The sequence below is a fragment of the Lonchura striata genome, chromosome 5, assembly GCF_046129695.1.
Source record: "Lonchura striata isolate bLonStr1 chromosome 5, bLonStr1.mat, whole genome shotgun sequence".
NCBI classification, from domain to species: Eukaryota; Metazoa; Chordata; class Aves; order Passeriformes; family Estrildidae; genus Lonchura; species Lonchura striata.
The window spans coordinates 56556491-56582328 of record NC_134607.1 but is presented as its reverse complement, the minus strand read 5'-3'; the positions used below and the strand labels follow the sequence as shown (position 1 = coordinate 56582328).

The 25838-nt window shown below is 36.4% G+C and overlaps 1 protein-coding gene across 5 annotated transcripts in view; it reads right to left on the bottom strand.

The window, feature by feature from the left end:
• Positions 1-25838, bottom strand: part of CNOT4 (CCR4-NOT transcription complex subunit 4) — a 76869-nt gene that overhangs the window by 10250 nt on the left and 40781 nt on the right. For 3 of the 5 annotated variants that reach the window (XM_021552874.3, XM_021552875.3, XM_021552877.3), the window contains exons 3-11: positions 25439-25636; positions 22634-22720; positions 22005-22106; positions 21167-21292; positions 16509-16633; positions 12407-12562; positions 9805-9862; positions 9096-9345; positions 6713-7210 (exon numbers count right to left, since the gene is read on the bottom strand). In XM_021552874.3, the coding sequence (XP_021408549.1) occupies positions 6713-7210; positions 9096-9345; positions 9805-9862; positions 12407-12562; positions 16509-16633; positions 21167-21292; positions 22005-22106; positions 22634-22720; positions 25439-25636 (1600 nt within the window). The remainder of the gene's footprint in view (positions 1-6712; positions 7211-9095; positions 9346-9804; positions 9863-12406; positions 12563-16508; positions 16634-21166; positions 21293-22004; positions 22107-22633; positions 22721-25438; positions 25637-25838) is intronic. The other 2 variants (XM_021552876.3, XM_021552878.3) reach the window with 1 other exon arrangement.

Here is a 25838-nt window from a genome sequence, read left to right as displayed (position 1 = left end):
ACACAGTTAAAAATGGGCATCTTGCTACCCAAAAAAAGCAAGATGCCTGTCTTTTACTGTCATGCCAAAAAATCTTGCATTCAAAGATTTAAAAAAATTTATAAGCTAGAGATGAAGACATACTTATATATCAAGCATTATTTGAAACAGTATCATCTATATAATCACATGAAGAAAAAGTTCAATAGGATTTAGAAAACAGTTGCAGTATTAGCACTGAAAAGGCACTGGAAGGAAGGGTGGCTGTGCAAGATGAGATTTTGAAACAGACGGAGAAGTAGCAGGTCTTAAAGGACAGGTGCTGTGAGTGAAGTTCTCTCAGAGATCTTGAAAAGATTAAATGAAGGAAGCCAGGCCTTTGCAGTAAATGTAGGAAGTGTATGGGAGTTAAGGGACAATAAACCAGAGCTAAGAAAAGGAACATCCACAATGGATTTCGATCATAACACTGATTTATTATTTTGGAAATTAATCTGAAATCCCAATTCCATTTTATTTACTTTAAACCTGGATGCATAAGAAAAAAACACTAAACTCCTCCAGATAAAGAGAAATGAGCAAGCTAAAATTTTATTTTCAAAATGGGTTAGTCCCATATTGTGCTGAACACTTCTTCACCAGTGAAACAGAAAAGATAATTTTTCAAAGTGGGGATACACACACAGGCACAAAGCATCTCCTGAAGAGGAAGGATGGAGGACTAAGAGCTTCCAAGGAAAAAAAATGGGGTGCTGCTTCTCACAGATGAGAAGTATAAAATGTTCAATAGCAAAGGCTGCATTAATAGTCATCTTTGTTAAGGAAACCAGGATATACAAGAACCAGTAGAAGCAATAATGTAAAGATGAGGGTTGTTTACAGAAGGTACTTCTCATGTTACCGTTTCAAAGCACTTTCAAGTGAGGAGCGACCCTGTTATCAGGGCAACACATCTACTTCTGAGAACAGCTGCTCTGCACTCTGGAAAAGATACAAGCCTTTAGAAATGCCATACATGGCACTACAACTATTAGTTGTATCAGCCAAGATGTTCACCAGATTTCCTATTTTCAACATTTACCCCTAATTAGAGAAAGACTTCAGGCAGGCATACATCTAACCAGGGGACACAGAAAAGTTGACATTCAGCTACCATGCTTTCTGCTCAGCTGGTGTTGGAAAGCCAAAGATCAAGGAAGACCACCAAGTGAGCAAGTAGTCTTCTATAAAAGATTAGGACAGAAAATTAATATACTGTCAGGTCAAGAAGAAAAGTATAGACTATGGCATCCAAATAAAGGATGTGAGGCAGAACTGTTTAAGTCACATTCTTGTTGCTATGGTATGGGATCAAATGCCTTTTTTACACAGAACTTGGAGAACTTTTACAGCATGCTGACCTTGACAGCCATACCACATGGCCCAAATCCTCTTTTGAAAAGGCACAATAGAAGAACACACTCAAAACCCCGTATCAAATTATTATCCTGAGACCACAGGAAAATGTCAGCTTCTGTGCCACAAATTCTCTGTTTCCTTCCAAGACTGTATAAAACAAGGCTTGGAGTATGTGTTTGTTTGTTTGTTTTCAGGAAATAGAAACAACAATACAAAGACCAAATAAAAAACATGTCTCAAATGGAAATGCAATTATGTTATGGGAAAATTGCAAGTCAGACAAGGAATCTTAGTATTCAAGGGAAAACATGTTAACTCTTATTCTGATATATCATCTTTTTATGCTGTATATGTTCTTTAAATAATATGACCACAGTCAACATATAGGAATCTTCTTTTCTTTTACTAAAATTTTGTCCAAAAGGTAGCATTAGGCAAGACAGGACTTGATGTTCAAGGCAATTTCAATGGCTGGGGAACATAGAGGTCAGAAAATTTAAAGCAGCAGAAGATGCAACACCATAAATTGATCAGAAAGGGAAGAGCTCACTTAAAATAAGTGAGAAGATGTTTGACCTTCTTAATAAAACTGCCATTGCTTCGTCCTCTCTGTTACCAGCTACTGCTTCACAGAAACCTAAATGCATCCATGACATGAAGACAAACATGCTAATCTGTGTCTGGATAAAGAATGTAACACCGCTACCACACACACTGCTGGGGGACACCCAAAATTATTAGAGCTGTCTACCCATTTATTGTCTCATCTTTAAATATACATAATATCAATAAGTATGTACATATTCAAGAGATATAAGACACAACATCAAAACTAAAAGGTCTTGAGAGAATGAAATTTTGATTCTTCATTATATTATATGACACAGACTTATTACATTCAGCCCCCATGTTTCAAAATATCAGGAACAGCTCACAGAAACCTATAGCAGCTTCTGTATCAGTCAGCTGCATGGTTAAAATATCTTGATGAACATAATGATGTTCGTAACATCATAACATTGGTTATCTTCAAAGACAATGAATAAAGTATTTTTCTCCATCCTAAATAAGGTTAAATTCTTATGCTTCGTATCTGTCTGTCCACTTGATCCTTTCCTCCTTTTGTATTTTTAATATATGTATGATATACATAAATTGCCTCTGTTCAACAAGCATTTGAAGAAAACTTTGAGACATATGATTTAATTTTTAGGCTGCCCTGTGCAGAGTCAGAAATTGGACTTGATGATCCTTGTGGGTCCCTTCCAATTCAGGGGCTTCAATGATTTTTTGGGGAAGAATATATATATTGTTTAAGGAGTAGTCTTGGAACAGCTTGACCTACCTCATTATTATGGTCTAGAGAAAGCTTACAATTAAGTTTTACATTCAGGGTAATTATGACATTAATAAATGAAGTAATAGCTAGTGTTTCAAAATGTCAAGTACTTCATCTTGTGTAGAACTGATGGGGAAAATGGACTAACCATTTTCAGCTTTTTCCTAATACTTTTGACTCTGTGAGTTTGTTAGTGTACTTCTATGTAGCAAAATCAATTACTACAAACCACTCAGTAAATTCAATAAATAGAACCATATATTTATATTTTCAAATTAATAAGCATACATCTCATTTTGTAAGCATCAGCTTCAAAACACACTGTTAATCTGAATCCTACCTTAGTCTATGATCCCATACAGTACCTATTATTTTTGAACACATCACCAGGCAGTAGGGCAGCTAAGATGATGGTAGCTATCAAATTACATAGAGCTTCCCGTTATCCTATAGTAAAATAAAAATAAAGGCATACACCCACCCACACTGCTGTCAGTAAATCAGTCTTTCCCTTGGCATCATCTGCAGGACAAAGCATAGCTGCTGGCCAATATTCTCAGGATAGTTTGCGTACAATCTAGAGTAAACTGCTTTGTAGCAAGAATCACACTGTCCATGAAGAAGTCACTGGACTTGTCTCCTGAAGCACAGTTACACATTTATAACTTCACAGTAAACCATCTAATCAATCCCACACCAGAGAGCAGCAATAAGCTTAAATTGTCCCTGAAAATGACAACATGAAACATCTGCTACAATTTGAAAAATGATACAGTGGGGGAAGAAAAAAAAAAGTTACTCTGGGAACAAATAAATCAGAAAGTTCATTTAAATATGGGTTGAGGACAAATGTATGCCTGATGAATATGACACATTTCAAGTGCACGCATAATAGGTCTATGAAATCAATCATGTGTCATTGTGTCATTTCACTGGAAACAGCAGAATTAGTTAATAATTAACTACTTCCTCTGACAAATGAGCAAACAAATTCCACATAGAAATTATTTTTAAGTGAGAGCTTAATTAAAAAAAAAAAAGAAACTTAGATCATGCCCTTGTTCCTCCATTTAAATTTGGTACACATCACAGAGCAGACCTGCCTGAAGCTGTGAGTTTATGAATACAGCACAGCTCTGATTCTCAAATAAACAAAAGGCCGTTTCAGCAAATTACATTTAACATGTCACACATGAGCATTTCAAATTCATGTGAGTAATAATGTCTAAAGTGGAAACAGCAGTTTAAAAGATACCATTTTCTTAATACAAGCTTCCATACCACAAATACACCTCTTTCAGATTTAGAAAGCCTAGAAAATACTATACTAACATGTGAATGTATAGAAGTTACTAGATCTGCTTATTTTGACATAAATAAAAAGCTTCAAAAGAGCTGATTAAATAGAGCAGGCAGATAAAGAGTAGTGTGCCTGTTCCCACCATTTATTTTTTTTACCAGTAACTAGTCCAGTATGAGCTACTTTAGGAATTTATAATCCTGTAAAAAACTGAACAAACACCTTAAGAAACATACAGCTTTTACAGCAGTAGAGGGTCTCTGCTACAAGACAGAATGTGAAGTTTCACCTGCACTTAGTTTCTTTTCCTGTTATATCTAAACCAGCCAAGTTGGCAATGTTGACTGAACACCCTAATATGGACTAAAAAAAGCCAAGAGAAAGGACAGGTCTACTACAACTAACTGTTCCATACTGCCAAATAGCTGTTATGATATGTACTGCCTTTCTAGTAGGTCAGCTAGGGTATGCTAAAGTCTTATACACATGAGTTCTCTGTACTTGGACACCACTTTCTTTTCCCAACCCCACCAGATAGATGTATCTGTAAATTACATGAGGAAACTTGGACAATTCTGTAATTAAATACTTGCTACTGATAGATTATTTTTTCGAACAGAATATAAAAGGGATTGAGAGGCCTGTAGTCTAGATGCAGATTAAAAAATGATAATAAACTGGAAACTATTAAGTCAGCACACAAGAAAAGAACCATGAGGTCCTCACCAGACTTCCAAATTATTTGTACTTCTGAAGCAGTTAGAGCACTAAAATAAATACAAACAATACAAACCCATAACCCAGCAAACTAAACCAGAACTGAGACTTCAGCTGACTTCTGGCAGCAGGAAAAAGGAGTCATCTATCCTTGTGCAAAATATTCTTTTTTCAAGATATATCAAAGCTGACATATATCAGCTGAGTGCTTGCACTGCAGCAACTGCTATCTAATTGTCAGCCAGCACATTAGCAATATTTTCTATAACAAGAGATGAAAACCAACATAAAGGAACTTTCCATGGTTACTACAGCAGATGTTTATTTTGGTTTTAGCACAATATTTGCCAAAAATATTTTTAGATTAATAGGTTGTAGCAGTTGCATACAAAAAAAGGACATCCTTAAATATCCATTCTGTTACCTTAAAACATATGGGGGAAGCGCACGGCCTGGGCTATGCACAGCCAGCACCATACAACCTGCTCTTCAGAAATTTAAAAAAAAAAATCTACAAGTCTCCTACAAACACAAAAAGTTATACTTTCAAACTGCTAACTAAAATTAAAATAATGCAATGCTTTTGCAAACCCAGAATCAACCTGAACAGATCTTTTTCAACACTACAGGATTTTTATGGTCCCCCAGGTCATAAAAGTCTTGTTACTGACCCCTCAAAGTAGAAGTTTTTACAACTGAGTGGTAAGAGTGAAGAGTGATGTCCTGTTGTTTTTCTGAAAGCTGCATGTAGTTTAGGGGAAAGGGAGCAACAGTGCAGCCATGGATGCTCCATGCCAGAAACATTTTTTTTTTGTGCAACCAATATCAGTCATTTTTGGTTTAAAACTTTGCTATTGCCAGTGTACAGAGTTTTGAACTACCTCCACTTGCAGTATGGACCATGTTTATACTTGAATCAGCCTAAGACCCTTCAACAGTAAAGTAGCTGGAACAAGCCTTCAAAGAGGACAAAATACAGCCAAGTAGCAGCCAAAACCAGTTCTTGTACTAGAGCACCAAAAAAAATCCACTAACATTTTCCTAGGTCACGTTCTTATAGTAAAGCTAGTACTTCTAAAACCTATGAAAATAAAACAATGCTGGCAACATCTCAAGGAGCAGTTTTCTCCACCTTAAGGCTACAAAGAGCTAACAGGCTTTCTACCTGCAGTTCATTATTCATGTAATACAATTTTTCCCCTGTTAAAAGAAGCAAATTTGTCTGGGACAAGCTAAATTGAAAGTGTGGAAGAACTTCAAACCCCAGAAGTAAATTTTTAATCAAGACAATTATTGTGACAATTAGCTCCTTAGCTGCAAATGTTTGATGCAAGTGCCTATTAATCCACTCAGGGCAGCCTAAACTGGCCTGACTGCACATTTATTTTTCTCCTACATCACAACCCACAGAATGAGAATGAATCCTCTTATACACATTGCAAGCATCCATTTAGTGAAGATTAGCATAATATTAAGGCCATCTGAAGTACAGAAATGAACAGTACTGAATGCTTTACTGTGTAGCCATTTGGTTATGCACAAGAGGAAACGACCCAGCCAAGATATATGGCACAAATTACCATCATTACAATGTTTCACACGACTTTAAGGACTCTGGTCAACACCTGCATATCAACGTGAAAGTCACAATGCACTTCCAGGGCCTATTCTTAAGTGATGCCAGTCTGGCAAGACTGAAGAGCCAAAATACCAATCTGCTTTGGCACAAAATTAATCGGGCACATAATACTCCACCTTCCTTATAAAGCTCAACATTTACAAGGCTAAATATCCAGTTACTTTTTTTTAAAAAAAAGGATCTATTTAAAACAATATTCCTCCCTCTGTTCATAACCTAGTATGACAGTCAAGAGGTAACAGTCTACTGCTCGTTTCTGGCTATTTCCTTAACCTTTTCTGACTCAGAGAAGCTGAGAGCATGAATTAATTAATATTCACCGCTGTCCCTATTCACCTACCTGATATAGGGATCCCTCCCAGACCTGTGCTGTGTTGTGGTGGGAGATTCAAGTCCAAGAAATTACTATTTGAGGTGGGATTTGCTGTGTGGTTCAAGTGCATGATGCTATTGCGTGGGAAGGCCATCCAAGGATAGCGAGCCGCTTGGCCTGGAAAACTGAAGGAGTTGTAAACTGCTCGATGCTGTTGAAACTGTGGAAACCTCTGTGGCATGACTGGAAAGGTGCTACTGAGAGAGTTGGCATTCGTGGGTGCAGCAGGATGCAGGAATCCAGAACCTGGCCCTTTGGCAGTTGTAGTGTGTGGGGTAGGGTTCTGAAGAGATGTGGGTGAAAGGGAAGGTTGGTCTTGGACTGACAGTTCCTTCTCAATCAGGTCTGCTAAGGCTTTGCGGGTGATGTCAAAGGGATCAAACCCTAAGTCGTCCTCTTGCTGTTTGGAGGAACCAAACCCAAAAGCTGCTTGCCAGTCTGTGGAGGAGGATACTGGTATAGTTTCTGTTGGAGAAGAAAGGAACAGGATTTAGAACAAGAATTAGAAATAATTTTTCCATATAAAAGCTTCAGCCTGTGTATCTGTGGTCTTTTATCTTCTATATAATACTACTTCATATGTTCCCCAATGACACCTTATTCATCAGCTTAGAATGCCATTTTCAGATCAAACTGTCATAGACTTCTACTAAAGGTGAAGTGCTAGAAGTAGGAAATAACACTTTTACTGCACAGCTGCACTGTTCTTGAACTATGGAAAAACCTTATACAGAAAGTATTTTCAGGAATAGTCCCAAGTAGAAAGACCAATGACCACTTGCTTAGAACCTTCTATACCCCATACTACTTAATGGAAGTGTGAACAAGCAGAGCATAAATAAGGTTGTTACTCAGTTCAATATTTTGCTTTCACTATTAAAATACTGTGCGAAAAAGATAAGCAGGATGTGCCCTCTCAAAAGGAAGAACCTCAGAGCAGTAGTTCAAAAAACAAAACCAATAAACAAGACCCACAAAAAATCCCCTACTGTCTACCATTATGAAGAGAAACAAGACAAATTCTTAAGGAGACAATGATAAAACAAAAAAGAACTGCATTACAAGATACTGTTAAATATTTTGAGGCAGTATTGCAAAAAAAGTTATCAGAATTTGTCTTAATTTTCAGTTATTACTGCTTTTCATGATTGTGTTAACTATTCAAGTTCATTGACTTCTGGTCTATCTTCAACATTATTTTTCCTCAAAATTGTGGTCAAGCAACCTGCTAAGTACAGGGTAGCATCACTTGCACCATTAACTCCCTCTGCTGGTAGGGACCTGATCTGCTGCTGTAAGAAGGTTCAGTATCCTCTCAGAGAAGAAATTGACACTTCTATTTTCACTCTAAAATCCATGAAGATAGATAAAGAGTTGCTAGACCAACAAGAACTTGTCCTTTCATTGTTTAAACCACTTGTCCTGTGGTTATTTAAACCACAAACATACAGTTTATATTAACTATGATCCTTACTACCTGGAACTTATCTCTCACTGCTACTTAATCCTCACAAAACTGGTGCACCAAGCGCCTTAGCAGAAAGGAATTTCCTTGGTAATAAGTATTGTTTACAAACAGAATTAAGATATCCAGAAGCAAGATGAACATCAAAAGATGACTAATCATTAAGTAAACTATGTAATATTATTTACATTCAATTTTTTTACTGATACTGTTTCATTTAATTTTCTAACAATTCCCTCAGAGTTATCCGTGAGCTCTTAAATACTGTTAACCATTTCCAAGACTATACCATTACAACTAAAACAATGTTTTGTGCATATGACAAGGTATTTCATAGGAGAGTACCTGAAAAATACAGGTACTCATCATCTTTGATCATCTTTCAGCTGATGAAATTTAACATGTCTGAATTTACAGAATCTCACCTCAAAGAGAAAGATGAGACAGCTTCAGATAACTATGCAGGATACTAAGAAGATTCTGAATTTTACACAACAGCTTCTGATATTAGAATTACAGAGTATCACATCAAAATATATTGATATCATGTATTTTCCCCCTTTCAAAAACCTGTAACACTAAATATTAAAGCATACATGTCACATCCTATGCATGTTGCTAGGAAAAACTAAAATAAGTACTCTGATAATTTAATCATGCAGCTTGAAAGCTCTTCAAAGTTTATTTAAGAAGAAACCCTTAAGTCAGTGCAATTCATCTGCAGTTAAGTGACAAATTTTAACCATTTGTAAGGTGGGAAAACACAGTATGAAACAAGTCTTAGAGTCTGAGGTTCTACAGAGTTTTAAGCTCTGTACAACTCTGTACAAGTTTTAAGCAACCGCAAAAGCAAGCAACACCCAACCATGTAACCTGTGGATGTACCTGACGTGAAAAGGCTCTGTGGTTCTGGTGCTGTGGGCCAGTCACTTGAAGTCTGTGGAGAGCTGGGGAATGGAGGAAGCCCACTAGGGATGGGGTTAGGGTGCCGGAAGTTGTCAGAGAAGAGTGACTGTGATTCTGTTACAGCCCCTTCAAAAGGAGACCTTGCACTGTGATTAGATGAACTGATGGGTATAACTGGATTGGGTTTTGTTAAACCAGGTGGTGGTGAAGGTGTGTCACTGTTTGTTATCTACAAACAGGAGAGAAAGAGAAAAATTAGGACATGAGTTTATATATTAAATATTCTTCTATTCTTCACTAACTCAGATGAAAAGTTTCCTCAAAGCTCCTGGCCACAAATAGTTTTGTTAATCTATAGCTCAGCACAAGGTCAAACAAAAAAATCAACTTAGCAATAGCATTTTTCAATTGTTTAAAATTATCACAGAACCAACTAGAGTGGGAAAAGATCATTGGAATCATTGAGTCCAACCTATAACTAAACACCACCTTGTCAACTAGACCATAGCACTAAGTGCCACTTCCATCTTTTCTTAAACACCTCCAGAGACTACACCACCTCCTGGGACAGCCCATTACAATGCCCAATTATGCTACACTTCAGAAAAAACTTGCTTCTCCAAATGCGAGTTGCACTAAGTCCTCAAACCCACTTGTTACTTTCAGAGCACTTATCTTTTTGTCTTACCTGTTGAGAGCTGTCACCATTTCCTATACTGAGTGAATCGGAAGGTTTATCAATAGGGCTGCAAAAGCAGGAGGGAAAAAGACAGTAAGGAACTCAAGTGTTTAACATGAAAAATCAACATTTGCTTTTGTAGTGGAAGAAAAGCCTTAAAATTAAGACAAAAATTAAAAAGTATGAATTAAGAAGGAAAAAAGTCCACTTATTTTTTATGAGAGTGCTTTTTTAATCATAAGCATTCCAAACATTTGTCATATACTGTAATACTTCTTTTCACCACTCTCCATCCTGCTTGCTGACTGCCTTAAGGAGAGTATTGAACATGTTCATAGCAGCTCTAAGCCACACAAAACCCTAGAACTCTATACTACGACAGTATATTGTAATAGTTAGTTCCATCTGTGATACTACTCTAAAGAAACTGGAAAATATCTATTTTCCAAACACACTGATTTTCAGTTTCCATACAAATCCTAAATAAATCTGGGAGAGATAAAACATTAAATTTAACGATTTGGTCTTGGTGGCAAGTTAAGCTTCCCACCAGCCTTTAAGACTGAGGTTTGAGATGACAGAAGGGGAAAAAACATAGTATAAAAAACTGCCAAAAACGAGGATAATATAAGATACAGCAGAAAACCACTTCAGAAAGCCATTCACTGCAAATTATGGTGACTTGGCTGAAATTATTCAAGATTCTTATAGGCATCTGTGAGTTGCCTCAATAATGCTAAATACCGCACTAATTAAATGATATTATTGAAGTTCATACTAAAATCTTTGCTTTGGAACTTCAAGGTACTCTTATTTTCATTTACCCATGAGAAAAGATGCACAAGCATCATGCTGCACAGGCCAATACACAGATTCTACAAGCAAGCATCAGAAGTAAGAACATGAATTTCAGTTCCACTAAGAGGCCACAACATGATGCAAGTTAAATTACAGTCAGGATGTTGAAAAATATACGTAACAATTTCTTTTAACTGGGTGCAGACTTCAGATTCTAGATACAGCTTGTATTCAAACAGCCCTTGTTGCTGCAAACTTTAATTACTGCATACAGCCATCTAGTAAGGTCAACTATTCATTTCTTCCACTTGTAATTTTTCCCCTCACTCCAAAATGAGTAATCGAAACCCAGAATTTTCCATTCTAAAATAAACGGTGTAAGAGTAATCATCAATACTTTTTTTTTGTGAAAAAAGAGCACTGATTTGAGTTAGTATCTCAAACAGATAAATTAAGCCAAGATACTTATGACTATAAAAGAAAAATCACTGAGTAACTCCAGTGAAGATTTACAAATATTCTCTACCTGGTGATCCAACAGCATGAATAATTTGAAACACACTGCTTTTGGTTACTAATTTCTAAATTCTTATAGCACAGAAGTCTGCTGTAGACTCTTCATTACACAATCAATTCCGACTGAAGAGCTGATATTCCAGTCAAATTCTTTTCCTACAGAGCTAACATTCACCATACTGCAGCTTAAAAAGCTGTGAGTAAGACAACTTTTACTCACAATCTAAATGATGAAAATATCTATTATACTTGAACCTGCCTAAGGAGCCTTTATCTGCAAGATAGACTTCCAGCCCTCCAAAATGAATAAGGCTCATTATCTATTGACTACAATATTTTTATTTACATTAAACACATTCTGTTCAGAAAAAAAAAGAACTGCACATCACTACTGCGATGCAATTCACAGGCTCTCTGATCGCTCCTCAGTGGGACTGCTATTTAGCCTAACAAGAAGGTACCACTTAGAACAACACTCTCCATTTTAATGCATTGGTTCAATATTGATTTAAAATGAAGACGGGCTACCTGATCAGCAGCACCACTACTTGAAACATAAGGGTTTACCTTGTTTTTTTTCCCATCCAACCTCTGAAGAAACCTAATGTTTATTACCTAAAGGGGTCCAGAAGAAACAAACCAGCATGACTATAGACTAAGACTGTAACTTCTAGTGATGCATAAGGTGGAAGAGGACACCAGTTCTACTCAAGAAGAGCATCAAAAAATAAAAAAATGTTGGTTGGTAATAAGAGATTATTGTAACCAGATGAGTTACTTCCTCTACACAAAGAAGACTCAGTTCAACCTGCTGCCTCTGTTGTCCCTCTGAGTGGTAACTGAGGAACCCTTTCCTCTGTGCTGTGTTTCTGCAACACAGCACTGGAAGGAAATGACAGATATTTTAGCCCTAACATTTTACTGAAGCTTTTCCAAGTGACAAGCCTCCTGATGTGCACCAAATAGCATGCTACTTTTGTGGAAGCTTCTGTACAGAAAAAAAGGAAGGGCTCAGCTCTGACTGGGACTGTGCAGCTGTACAAGCTGTTGATCCCCTGGTTATTCCGTTCTCCTCAGCCATTACCTGTACTGTCACTTACTAACTTTATGTTAGGATTCTCCTGCACAGTGTGCCAATCAGTCTTTTTAACATGGGCTACACTAAGCCCAGCTTTTTATGACCTGATCAGGATTTGTATCCAGCTCTCCAATCAGAGAGACTGAAGAATCATTCCCTCCACACCAATCAGTGAGAGAGAAAGCAAGCTATCTGAAGTACAAAAGGCAGCACAATTACCCGAAATCTGAGTCTGCACCATCTGGAGTCATGTGTTCTGGGTCTGTGCCATTTTCTAATATAGGAGGCGTTTTCCTGTGTTCCATTGTTAAACCGTTGGCCGATTTACTTGAACTCTGTAATGATGGCCAGGCATCTTTGTTATTACTGTTGGGTCTGGAAAAAGGCAAGAGTAAAATAAAAAAAAAAATAGAAGAGTTCAAGTTATGAAGAAAGTGTTTTAAAAATTGTAACCACTGGGGAAATAAATCTTTGTGCCAGACAATCTGTAAGAATAGATTTATCTGGATATTATTTTTCAGCTTTTAAAAGGTGACGACATAAAAAAATTAGTGGGATAGGTAGGGTAGAGAGAAAACCAGAGGGAATTCTGTTTTCTTTCCTGAATAGATAGCTGCTTTGCCAATCCTAAAGTCCAAACTTGCCCATTTGAAGGAGAGGAAAAAAATGTAAATAAAAATTAAAAATGCCATGAATAGTTCAAGTGTCCAGACTTCTGCATACCTCATTTAGAATTACTTGCTTTAGCCCATAACTTTTAAGTTCTGTAAGTCATGAGCTAAGTAATTATTTTTTTAATATATGTTTTATATTCCAGGTCCTATCAAGCCTGGCCACAACAGATGAAGTTTTATGTTTTACACCTACAGAGGAGTCCACAGCTTTACTAACAGACCATGAGACCAGCCAGGCAAATACACTGTTCAAGTTACTGCTCCCTTCATTTCTAGTTTAAAGTCATAATTACTTCCCTTTTTATAAAGCAATATTCAATTTAATTTTAGAGTGCACATTAGAACTGAAAAAGTTCAAGAGAGGACTCAAAGCCCAAAGTAAATAGTTACATTCTGTACAAATTTAAGCAAAATGGAATATAGTCTATAACCAAAAGTATTCAAATACAGTATTGCCTGTCAACGCTGCCATCTTATTATATAAGATCTTTTTTTGTGTTCTCAAGTTCTTCTACGTTACCTGTAGCTTTTTATTTGCTTCTATAAGGAGCTGGTTTTAGTGTCCAAGTCCTATCTTCATAAGAAAGCAGCTTTCATGAAAAAAACCACTTAACATATATATCCTTCCTGATGCTCCCTTACATTAGTATATTCCTATTACATGGTCCATTTACATCTTTAAGTCAATTTACTAATTTCACAGTCAGAATCTGGAAATTTCAGTAATTGCTTATAGCAACACAAATACTTCCTTACTTCTATTCAGATAACATTAGTAATAATAGCTCCCCTCAAATCTCAGTATTTTAAGATTTGCTATTCTGTATCCATCTTTTCTTAACTACATATACAATATGTACATAGATGAGTACCTTGATCTGATCTACAGACCTCATCTTGGCTTTGCTCACATTTGGACTAAGAGTTAGTGAGTTGATCAGATACAGAACATCAGGGAATGAAGTGAAAGCAGCAGAATACCTGCCATTTAACAATCTCATAGTACAAAAATTAAAATAAATTGATTGACAATTTTGATAATCTAGATTTTACTTAAATATTCAAATTTATGTTCACTGCAGTGCAAAGCCATCTCTGTACTAAAACAAACTTTAAAACTTTAAAATGCCAGTTAAAAGTGAGTCTTTCATCCAAGGAAAAAGGGAAAGAGAAACAAACTGGTGTGTGTTTTGAAGTGGAGGGTTTTGTGCATGTGGGTTTTTTTTTTTTTTGTTTTAGTTAAGTTCAGGCTGCATGTCTCTGAAGGTCTGTTCTGTAAAAGACCAGCATGTGTTTAATAATTGGTTCTTCTTGTAGCATAAGAAAATATTCATTTAATTCTTCAGAAAAATGCCACTAAGAAAATTGAAAAGTTTGATCTGTTTTAAATGTGGAATATATCTCAAATTTTAAGAGAACACAGACACCATGACTATCAAGTAACATAGCAGGAGATAAGTACACAGTCTGTCCCTAGGGGATTTTAACAGTTGTCTTCAGCAGGAAGAAAAGGTCTGCAAGTAGGACCTTTCAAATTAAAACAATTGTAAAAAACACTTATCAGAGTTTAACAAACTCTTTTCTACTACTGGATATTTATAATTAAGTATCCACTCCTTACAACTCAGCTTCTATTCCATTCTGTTATGAAGCAGAAATTCTGCTCCCCAGAAAAACAACCACTTTGGAGCTGTCAGAGGCTGTGACAAACCGCTAGAAATATGAATATCATATCAACGAATCCTACAACAACAATCCTACAAGAACCCAGTTTGGTAGAAACTGTGAAAGAACAATGTGCATTCATCAGTGCAAAAGCTCCGACAAAATATGTTCAAACCCCAGCTGCAGAAAATTGACTTTGCAATGCTAAAGGTGGTATCCAGGCATTAGCAAAGAACAGAGTCCAAGCTGTGATTATGTTGTTCAACTGACAAGAGAAATTACCTCCAGAAATTACCACTTGCTGCCTTTAGAGTAACATGCCATTTTTTTCTTTAAGTGCTGTATGTTAGCACCACAGACAAGCTAAGCGCCAACTCCTAATTGCTTCCTAAAGTCATAAAAGTTAGTTGCAGTTTCAGACAGTGCATTCTTCCCACAGTGGTGTAATTTATTTTGCTGGGATCTAATCAGGTTTCAAATTAAAATTATTTCAGATTTCAAACATAAAATAACCAATACGCAAGTTCAAGAAGTGGTATATTGCTTGCTGCACTTTACCTTTGAAGTCAATATTGAACCAGTGCCTGAGAAATAAGAAGCAGCTCTGTCCTTAAGAAAAAAGATCCCTCTGGAAGCCCTGAACACTTGCAGTCAAAGTGCAAATGAAACTGCCTCCAGAAATTAAAGAAAATAGTTCCAGTATACTAGCTGGAATACCAGTTGTCAGAATGGTATTCTGCTCATTCAAGACCCATTGATAGTATTTTAGATGCAGTACCCACTGTCTTGCTTAGATTGCCGTGCAGTGATGCTGCCACTGGCAAAGTATTGTCTAAAAAATTCAGTAGTGCATGAACTGGCACACAATACAAACCCTGAATACAAGGCCAAGGTTCATATGAAGTGCAATCTAACTTTCACATTCCGCTCTGCCCATCTCCTTTATCAAACTCCTACAAAAAGGAGTGGAAAAACTTGTCAACAGTTTTTATTTCTTTATCTTACATATGACATTTGAATGAATAATTTCCTCAGAATTTCATTTATCTTTGTGTAACTGTATACTCATATAGACAGAAATCTCTCCACAACTTACTGAACAAACTACATAAACAGAACATTATTTTAGCAAGCCATAAGTTATATCTGCAGTTACAACATAGCAAAAAATATATGGACTGCACTATAAATTATAATGTTAAAAAACATATTAAGGTTATAAGGTATCTCAGTTATAAAAATACAGACTGCATTCATAATGATACCATACCAAGGAAGTAGACATCTGGTCTTGAACAAATGCATTTGGTTTGCAAATATAAAATACAGGGTCTTCTTTCAGAATACATTCTTCTGAACTACTGATCCAAATGCAGAAACATGTTTCTTTCCTAAGACACACACTCTGTTTTAGAACAGTGGTGCACGTGTCCTGGTTCTGGCCAGGATAGGGTTAATTTTTGCAGTAGCCAGGAAGGGGCATGACTAGGACAATCAATTCCATACCACCCTAACTAATTTTCTGGGGAAAGGCTCTCTTATGGGTCAGCATAGCCTAGCAGAGGAAGTGGTCACTACTGCTGGGGGCTTCTGTGGGGTAAGCAATCACTTGTGAATCGTTGGACTGTTTCATGTACCCTCAGTCATTTGTATTAGTGGTGGTACTGTTTTCTTATCTCACTGTTGTTTCCAGTAATTTGTTCTGATCTTTACCTTCTGTGCCTCCAAATCTCCTCTCCTGCCTGGTACAGGGGAGGGTAAGGGGGAGGAATATGGAGCGGCTTCAGAGGGAACACTAAATTGGAGAATATCACTCCTAAACAATATGTCTCTCCACAGGAGAAAAAAAAAATCAGATTTTATCACATAATAGCTACTAAAAACAGTAGGCAATTTAGGGGAGCAAACAGGAATAAAAATCTTCTTTGGAATAACCAGAAAGAATAACCAGGCAGTCCAGCATCAGTACTTACGCATCGTACCTCTGCAGTGCTGTCACTTTGTTCTTGTTCTTGTCAACTGTACCCGTAGATAATTGGAGAAAGTTGGGGTTTAGTTTGTATAATTCTTGCAGTAGTTTCTGTTCATATTCCTGGTGCTTACCCGCCTAATGAAAGAGAAACTCACAATGAATGAATACTGGTATAATATATATATATTTATAGTTATAATTTTTTTAATATATATATAATATGCCCATATATATGTAGCCCAAAACTTAGTAGTTTAGCCTTTACAACTTATCAGCTCACTCCTGTCAAACTCAAAACAGTGCTTCTCTCTCAGCATAGATGTGATCTCAATGGCTCTAAAGCTTGCCTAGAAATCACTTGGATGTACCTATTTATAATTTTTTGATACTTCTAATGCAAAAAAGCACCTACAACCTTATTAGAACTTCCTCCACAGTTTTAATCAAGAGATTCACAAATATACAACAGAAATCACAAACAGAGACATCTCTAAGGCAGTCTTGCATTTCATATTTCAACTATTCTAAGCTTTTCAGAAGATAGGAAGGAACAAAGAGTTCCTCTGAAATAAAAAGTTCTTCCAAAATGAAAGTAATTTTATATTGGCTCAAAAAAACAGCTGAGGTGTATGACATGATAAGCAGCATATTCTAAGCAGTAACTGATAAATCATTCTTTTTAATAACTGAAATATTTAAATATTGTTTCAGCTAATTGAATAAATTAATTTCTTGCTTTCAGAAATTGTGGAGGTCCAATTCAACTCCAGAGTACTAGAATCTTTTAAGTGTAGGAAGAGAGTTTTTTTCAGTTTAGCTCGCAGATAACATTCTGTGGCTTAATATAAAAACAAAACCAGCAAGATCTACTCCTACTCCCAACACTTAAAGTAACATCTGAAATTCAAGATGAGCATTTGTGGTTTTTGTAGGTTGTTACAACACTCCATCCAAACTAAGAATTACTACTTCCAAGTTAAGTATTGTTATAGTTGAATCAAGATACAAAATACAACAGTGAATTTGAAGTTGTCAATAGCTTTTCTCTACTGTTTCCAGATACTAGAAGATGTCTCCTAGCAAAGGAAACAAGTGCCAAGATTTATGGTCAGGTCCTCTGAATCTTAAATCTGAAACACCAAAGTTATTATCTATCACATCTTCAATATTGATTTAGAAGCTCTCACACTACTTGTACATATAAAATTTAACTCTTTTTAACATTAATTAATTCCATGCTATTTTGTTGGAACAAGAATGGAATCCATGCACAGGCAATGTGGACACACCCCTAGAAAAATTTTATAACCTAAAAGAAAAATAGAACTTGGTGAGGTTTTTTTTTTTTTTTTGAAAATTAAGCATGAATACACAATATAGAAGAAAAAAAAATAGTACTGTTGATGAACTACATTCCCTTATGGGTGCCTGTAGAAGGACAACTGTGTATCTCACTGGAATACTTCAGGTCAAACCCTATCAATGAGTCCATTCTTTTGCTACTTAATCCTCCAGTTCTCCATTATTACTGATTGATCCTATCAGTAATCATACTACTGATTGATCCTAAATGTGTTCTTATGTAGTCAACTTATATACCTCTCAAGAAGAATTGAAACATCTGATGTATGCATCATCTTATCTACTTTGTCAGTGTCCACACCCAAGCTGCTACCTATAGTAGGAAAAAGTGTGGTTCTACAGTATGGCTCACCTAAATGCAAACCTTGAGATATTCTGCACCCTGGAAATGCTTCTTTCACCATCTACTATGACTGTAGCAACTAGGTTGATGCACAGATATGCACAATTAACAATTTGCAAACATTAAACAGCTGACTAAGAAGAAACCTCTCTGGATCTCTCCAATTGCTTCAGTGACTAAAGACTGAATATCATGGCCAGGTACATCAGAGGTCAGTCTTAAGTTCATTCACTTGCCACACAAACACAAGAAAGAAAAGAGATTAAAATCCTCTATAGAAGCTTGCAGTAGCTGTATTTTATTTATAATGGACAACCCAGAGACCAAACTTGGCATTTCCAACCCACCTCAAATTCCCAACTTCACTTTCCTAGACTTCCTGGAATTCTACCAATTCTTTTTAGTTTGCCACTATATTCAGATCTATTAATTATTTAACCTAGAATACAAATTCATCCATTGATTTGTTTTTTTTTAATTACAGAGTCAAAACCTGAAATAATGAACATTCAATCTCATTAAATGGACCTGGAAATTCACTGACACACAAATGCAGGAAAGCTGGCACACCAAAAGAACAATGTACTTAGCAGGTGTGTAATTTCCAATTACTTTTAAGAAAGCAATATGAAATTCAAAAGAAGTTTAAGCAAAATAACAAGGAACAGGGAAGAAATATTCATGTAAGTCACCAAGATGATGTAAAATCCTGAAGACTTCTGAAGAAACTCACAGATGAAAATTAAATCCTGACCCAGATACATAGTCTATCAATTTTAACTAGCAGTCAAGCCAGAGAATCGACAGTTTGTCATTGACTTCTACAAAAAGGGCTATAGGAAAGATTCTGTGAACTACAGGCTGCTAAGTAAACCTCCATCCATAGAAGTTCATGGATAAACACAAGCCACTGGGATTGAATCCATCTTTCATAAAGGGAAACCGTGCTTCACTAACATGAATTCTTCACAGAGTCAGTGAGCATAAATAGAGAGGCTCCACAAAACTTTAAAAGAACAACTTTTTGATAAGGTTTTACACTAATTATTTATTAATCTGCCACAGAAGAGAGTGTGAATTGAAGATGGCTCTAAATATAAGTCTTAGGGTGCAGAAGCAAGCAATGAGGACTGATGACTGGCATCAGTTCTATGCACCATCAGCATGCATGAGAAAGTTCTTTGCTGACAGTATCAAGCCTTTTGGGTAATAAACTGCCACACTGATAATGAGGAGCTCCAAAGGAACCCCAGAGAAAGTGGCAAGCAAGCAAATGATGGCAAATAAGCTTCACCGAGGACGTGTCAGACGACACAAGAAGGGAAAAGCAGTCTAGACCATAGTAACGCACTCCTGATCTGTGAACTGGCTGTTACAGCTCAGGAAAGAAGATGATGAGGTTACTGCAACAAACCTCTGAAACTGTTAGTTGATTATGCACTAGCCACAAAAGATGTGCTGGGCATCACTAAGAAGGCCACTTCAAATAAATGAACACAAAATTTAAAAAGCATGTATCACACTACACATAAAAGACTGAAAACTGATAAATTAAACTTGGCTTGCCACACATCATGCATCTGAACTGTCCATCTCAAGGAGGACACAGCTAGAAAATACAGAGAATGGCAACAGACACTGCATAAATGGAGCAACTGCTTTAAAAAGAAGTCTAAAAGACCAGAAACTAAGATTTGGAGAGAAAGCTGGGAGAGAATAGATCAAGTTTTGCCATATCACAAACACAATGAGTAAGGTGAATAAGGAGTTTTGCTTTCAGCAAGCACTACAAAGCTAAGATCAAGGGACACTTGACTAAACTAACTAGTTTGCAGTTTAACACAGGCAAAAGAAAGCACTTCACAAACAGCTAGTGAATTTCTGTGGCTTGCTGCCACAAAAGACTAAAGTATCGACAGGTTCAAAATGGATTAAATAAAATCATGGCTGACAGGTCTATAAAAAAACTGAAGAGACTAGATGAGAACATACCCTCAAACATGTATATGTAACAAATCTAGGTGGTGGGAGAAATACAGGAAAACATACAGGGAAGGTGGCCTGCTTTGTCCTTGAATTTCTCCTTCTATTGCAATTATCTGCTGAAATCTTCAGAAATAATTTGTGGAAAGTATTTAATATATATGGACATTGTTCTCCAGCTTACATCAGTCTAACACAAAAAATTCTACTAGAACAAAATTTGTGCTGGCATTAAGAGTGGGGACCCTCTGCTCATGGACAGACCACATGCAAAAATGACAGCATGGATGCAAGGCTGGCATCTTGAGTTTAACAGCTTTACCACACCTCATGTAGGAGGATGGAAACACACCAAAAGACTTCAGAATGCACCACATTTGAGACAGTAAAGCTATCCATTTACTTGGTTCCCTACCCTAGACAATAAGCATTTTGATGTTGAAACAGTAAAAAACCCCCAGCATCATTTTTTTATGCACCATTATAGTAACCCTCAATGTTTTATTTGCAAATGATTTCTAAATGCTTCACAGGGTAGGAGGGTTACCTGGATTCAGACAGCATGGTCAGTCACAGAACAAGAGTCAATCCATGATAACTCTCCACACACACACCAATTTTACAATAAAACCCAGATCTGAACAAACTTCATTCACAGAAATCTATAATGACACTACCTTACTTTATTATGAAAAAAGGCAAAGCAGTTAGCTCAGGTTATTTGAATTCCTGGTTAAGAGTTTATCTTCATCTTTTTGCCTCATGAACGCTCACTGGACTTCCAGACTTTAGAACAGCATGCAATGAAAAAAATTGAACTAACTGCTCTTTGCAATATCCAGAACTGGTTAATCACCTTTTGGATTTCAAAATTCATTGCTGCCCTAACATTCAGCAAACACATTACACATATTAGGTTAAATCATAAATACTAAGACATACGTGGCACATTTCATGTGTTTTCCATGCACTACACTTACCTGCATTTCTTCTTTTGTGAAACTGGCTGCTTCATCACCTAGCTCATGTAGATACATGCAGTCTGGTTTTGGACACTGCATATTTTTTAGAAAATAACTGCAATATTTTGTTGTACCTAATGATGCCTGAAGGAAAAAAAAAAAAGTACTGGAGGTTAAAAATGCCTTTAATAATATAAGATGAAGTTATATCTAAAAAAATTACCTCAAGATTTGAAATTCTATCATAATGCATTTTTGATGCAGATGGAATAAAAAGTCCATTTGTAAGAGAAATATATTCTTGAGGATTAGATAATTAGGATGAATTTTTATTTTCATCCAACTTAAATAAATGCCTAAGTAAGAGCCTCATTAATATTTGCATAATCATAAGGAGACATGTAGCAGGGTCAGGAAATGAATAGTAAATAGATTTTCTATAGCCACCAATTTGGCCAAATCAGCCTGAATACCTGTTTACACAGACACCAAAAGGTGACTGATTTCCCAGGGAGCTTTTGAGAGGTGTGGTGTACAGACTACAGAAATGTTCTGTAAAAGCAAACAGTGGGTTTTCACACTCTACTATTACGCTATACAACAAAAAAAATACCACTATGAGCATGGGGAGGAGGTACACGGGTTTATCTCAAACTTTGTTTTAAGAAGTTACCTGCTAACCCACCAAAACACTACCTGCTGGATGCTCACTGAACTTCCATTTTGAAATTAATACCCGGAAAAGAAGTCAATTGTTGTTCAGCAATACAAGCATATCCATACAAACAAAACTGTATGCTAATCCCTGATATTAATGTTTTAGAATACATATGCAAGAATACATAAATATTACCACCTTAAGTGTTCTGCCGTCTACCACCACATTATTGACACACTGTATGGCTCTGAGGGCATCTTCTGACCGGATGTAGGTTACATATGCACTGGCACTGGGACCCTAGGAAGAAAACACACATTATTTACTTGTTTTTCTTTCCCCAGACAGATCTGATCATTAAGTCAACTTTTTAGCCACTCACTTCATAAACTGGTATATGCAGGACTTGATGTTTTTAACAAGAAACTGACAAAAAAGGCAGAAGCCATAAAAACTTATATGTGATGCATGAAGACCAAAGAAAAGAGGAAATGCCATCAGTATGTTGCATTAATGTTCTAAAAATAGTTAAAAGACATATTATCCCCAAATGCAGATTATTGACTAAATGCCGTAGTGCTGCTTCTTTAACGTTTCTCGTCCTGTCTCCCAATTTTCAATCTTTCTACATTGCATTTTGTATCCAACTTCTAGAGTCTGGTTGGAAAATGCTCCAGTAACTTTACAGTAATTTGATTGTTGCAAAGCCTTTTTTTCTTTTTACACTCTTAACTATTGCTTAATCAGAAACAGGGAGCCCTAGAATCACTCCACACACATGTATTCCCTAAAGGAATTTAAAAAAATTACGAAGACCTCTGACTTACCTGTGAGCCTGCATATGATGTGCTGTTATTAATGACAACTTTATGTATTTTACCAAACTTCCCAAAATATTCTGGTCGTTTCAAAACCTAAAAGAAAAGAAAGTTCAAGTGGTATGCTTATAATTCATATAGAGGTGTATTTATTCTTCTGTGAATAAACAGCTAAAACCTTTAACTAATAAAAGCCAGATCTCTCCTAAAAGAAGAGCACAAAGATTTAGATTTGTTTTCCCACATAAAAACACAGTTACTTGCAATACAAAGCACGTTGTCACTGTAGAACTTTATTGACAAATACCCCACATTTCATGCTGTATTTAAAAAAATTCTTTCAGTACTCTGATTACCCAAATCCCATCCTGGCAAAATTTATCCCATTCAGCATAAGATATTCCTGGATATACCCGTTTTATAATTTGATTTAAAAAACAAAAATCACATTCATTCTCATTTCCCAATAACCATACACCTTAAGCTTGCATTCAGCTGTGTTAATTACTAGGTACAAAATGCTGAATCCTGACTGCCATGTCCCACACTCCAAAGAAAAAGGGAGTAAACCAATCAGCTCTAAATATCAAGTTTTCCAAAGACCAGACTAAGTAAAGGAAGACAATAAAAGAAAATTTCCAGGGACAAGAAAAAACATTTCAGAATCAGTATTATGTTGAAATGAATGAGTGATTATCACATCTGTAAAGGAAAAAAACACTCATCTTGCCCTTCCTGGAATCAGTTAGCACTAACACATCATTTAGGGACCCTGTGCAAAAAGAGAACATCACCAGCCTATTAAGCAATTCTGCTGCACAACCATTACCTGTGTGCCAATGAAACTGGCAGCATGTTTGACACATTTATACCAAATGCCTTTTTTTCCCATTTCTGTGACAGAAGAAGGTACAGAAGTACTAACTACTCAGGCTGAAGCTAGACAAAATAAGGTCATTTCTAGTTCTAGATAATAACTTGAGAGGTTATAAAGGAAGATTTGTTTCCTCTGCTCCATCTTCATCTCCATCTTCATATTAGCATTGGATAGTGTAGGTGAACTGTACTGACCCAAGAACTAAACTACTGCTCTCCCTTCCCAAGCGAGAATCGATGCCTTCAGGAACAGCATTACACTTGGAACATCCCAAAGAGCAACAGAGTATGTTGTATAGATAATCAATCATTCACTGCTCTCTTGTGACTGCTATTCATTTGGTCTACACCCTCTTGAAACATAGTACACCCACCCTGAAGACATCACTCCAGAAGAGAATGACAATCCTAAAGAAACTTCCCTTTTACCTAAGCATATTACAGATTATACTCCTGGTACAGTATGACAGCATAGCCTTCATAATTCTCCTAAGAGCATGTCAAGAAGACATGCTCTACTCCATTATGATCCACAGACCTATTTCCAGAAACAGCTCATAGCAGCCAAGCTCCCATTCCAAATAATCTCAATTTATGAAGAAGTTTTTTGACTGCTTAAGTGGAAAACTTGAATATATTGTATACTTTTTTCAGCTCATCTCTCTTACGCCAGGTTTCTTGAAGATCAAGTCACCTTATGCTATATGCAACATTCAGCAAGTACACCCTATTTTCTGGTATGTCATTGAGAATACTGCTACCAGTACAGCTAGTCCAGCACATCCCCACCCCCCAAATAAATCTTTCCTAGTTACTTCAAGTATTCAGCATAAAATTATCTGAGGTGAAAAAAAATTCAACTGTATTTACTACTATTTCTCTTAATTACAAATCCTCCATCTGGCCAAAGAAATTAAATTTCAATAATGAATTCATATTGCATTTTTCAATGATAAATAGCCCCAAGCCAGTGCTGACAGTTACTTGCAAATACTTGTTGTTATATTTCAGTACTTACTGAAGTGTTATATACCAGATCAGTTTTAACTTGATCTTTTCCCTTCTTATCCTTCCTTTTTTTCTCCTTCACTAAAAGCAGCTTTTTACATTTGTTCTTTACTTGTCTACCAAAATACAGACCATACTCTGATATATCACAGCCACTTCTGTTTGAGACTTCTCCAGATAATTTAGTCTGATACAGTGAACTTAATCTGGCACTGTAATTTTGAAGACATCTGTGTTATCCATATTCTAATTCAAGATATTTTATGCATTAGCATTTACTCCATTGGCCACCTGCACCTATGACTGATGATGAAAGAAAATAAAGCCTTTTAAATATAATCAGTTTTTTTCAAATGAAAACTTTCATTTTGATGATGCAGAGTAGTAGGCTAACTTTAGAAAAAGAGTCTTCCTCTTATTAGCTTTTTCCCAAGGACATAAATCTTATGGTTCTTGGAAGTATATACTTCCAAGTGTTAGCTTTTTTCTTCTGTCGCTACAGGTTTGTGTGATACTGTATATCAGTTCTTTGTAATCCAACCAAGCTCCCATTTTAGAATTGGTGATTCACAACATAGCTGTATAGTGCCATCAGATCCAACCTAGGAAAATAAGTACCTGAAAAGTCTTTATGCTTATTTTTAGCTTAAAACCAAGCTCCCATTATTAAACAAAGAACAACTCCCTCTCCCACACCCCCCGCCCCCCAAAAAAAACCCAACTAAATTACAGAGCAGATGTTTTACTCCCTAAAACAGAGACAAGGACTTATTGAGGTTATTATGGAGCAGGAAGTGAAGTTCCCTTAAGAAGTGAGGTCTGATACAGCAGTGAACCTTCTCAACACATATCCTTCAAGGAAACACAAGGGTATTCCAATGTTTCATGGCAGCAAGTAAAGAGCGAGATCTGAAAGTGTGAACTGCTCACCTCTGGATCTGCTAGGCGCTGAGATAGCCCTACCACGAAGACAAGGTTCTTTTGTACAACCCGTACACTGGCCAAATGTTTGCGATTCTCTGATATCTTCTGTTTCCTCTCATTTTGTTTCTGTTTCTTTTCATTTTTTATCCTCTGCAGCTCTTCCTGGGAGAGTGGTTTGTACACTGCTGGATCTTCTGGATATGGCTAAACATAACAAACAGCATTAAAACAAATTCATATAAGAAACTACACCTTTGAAAACCATTAATCACTATGTTTTAATGCAAAAATTTCTTTATTATACTGATCTGATTACTACAGCCACCCTCATTATAGAGGCATACTCAGCTCTTTGGTAAAGGTAAGCTTTGCTTGTTGCATATTTTCATGGAATTCTTCTATTTAT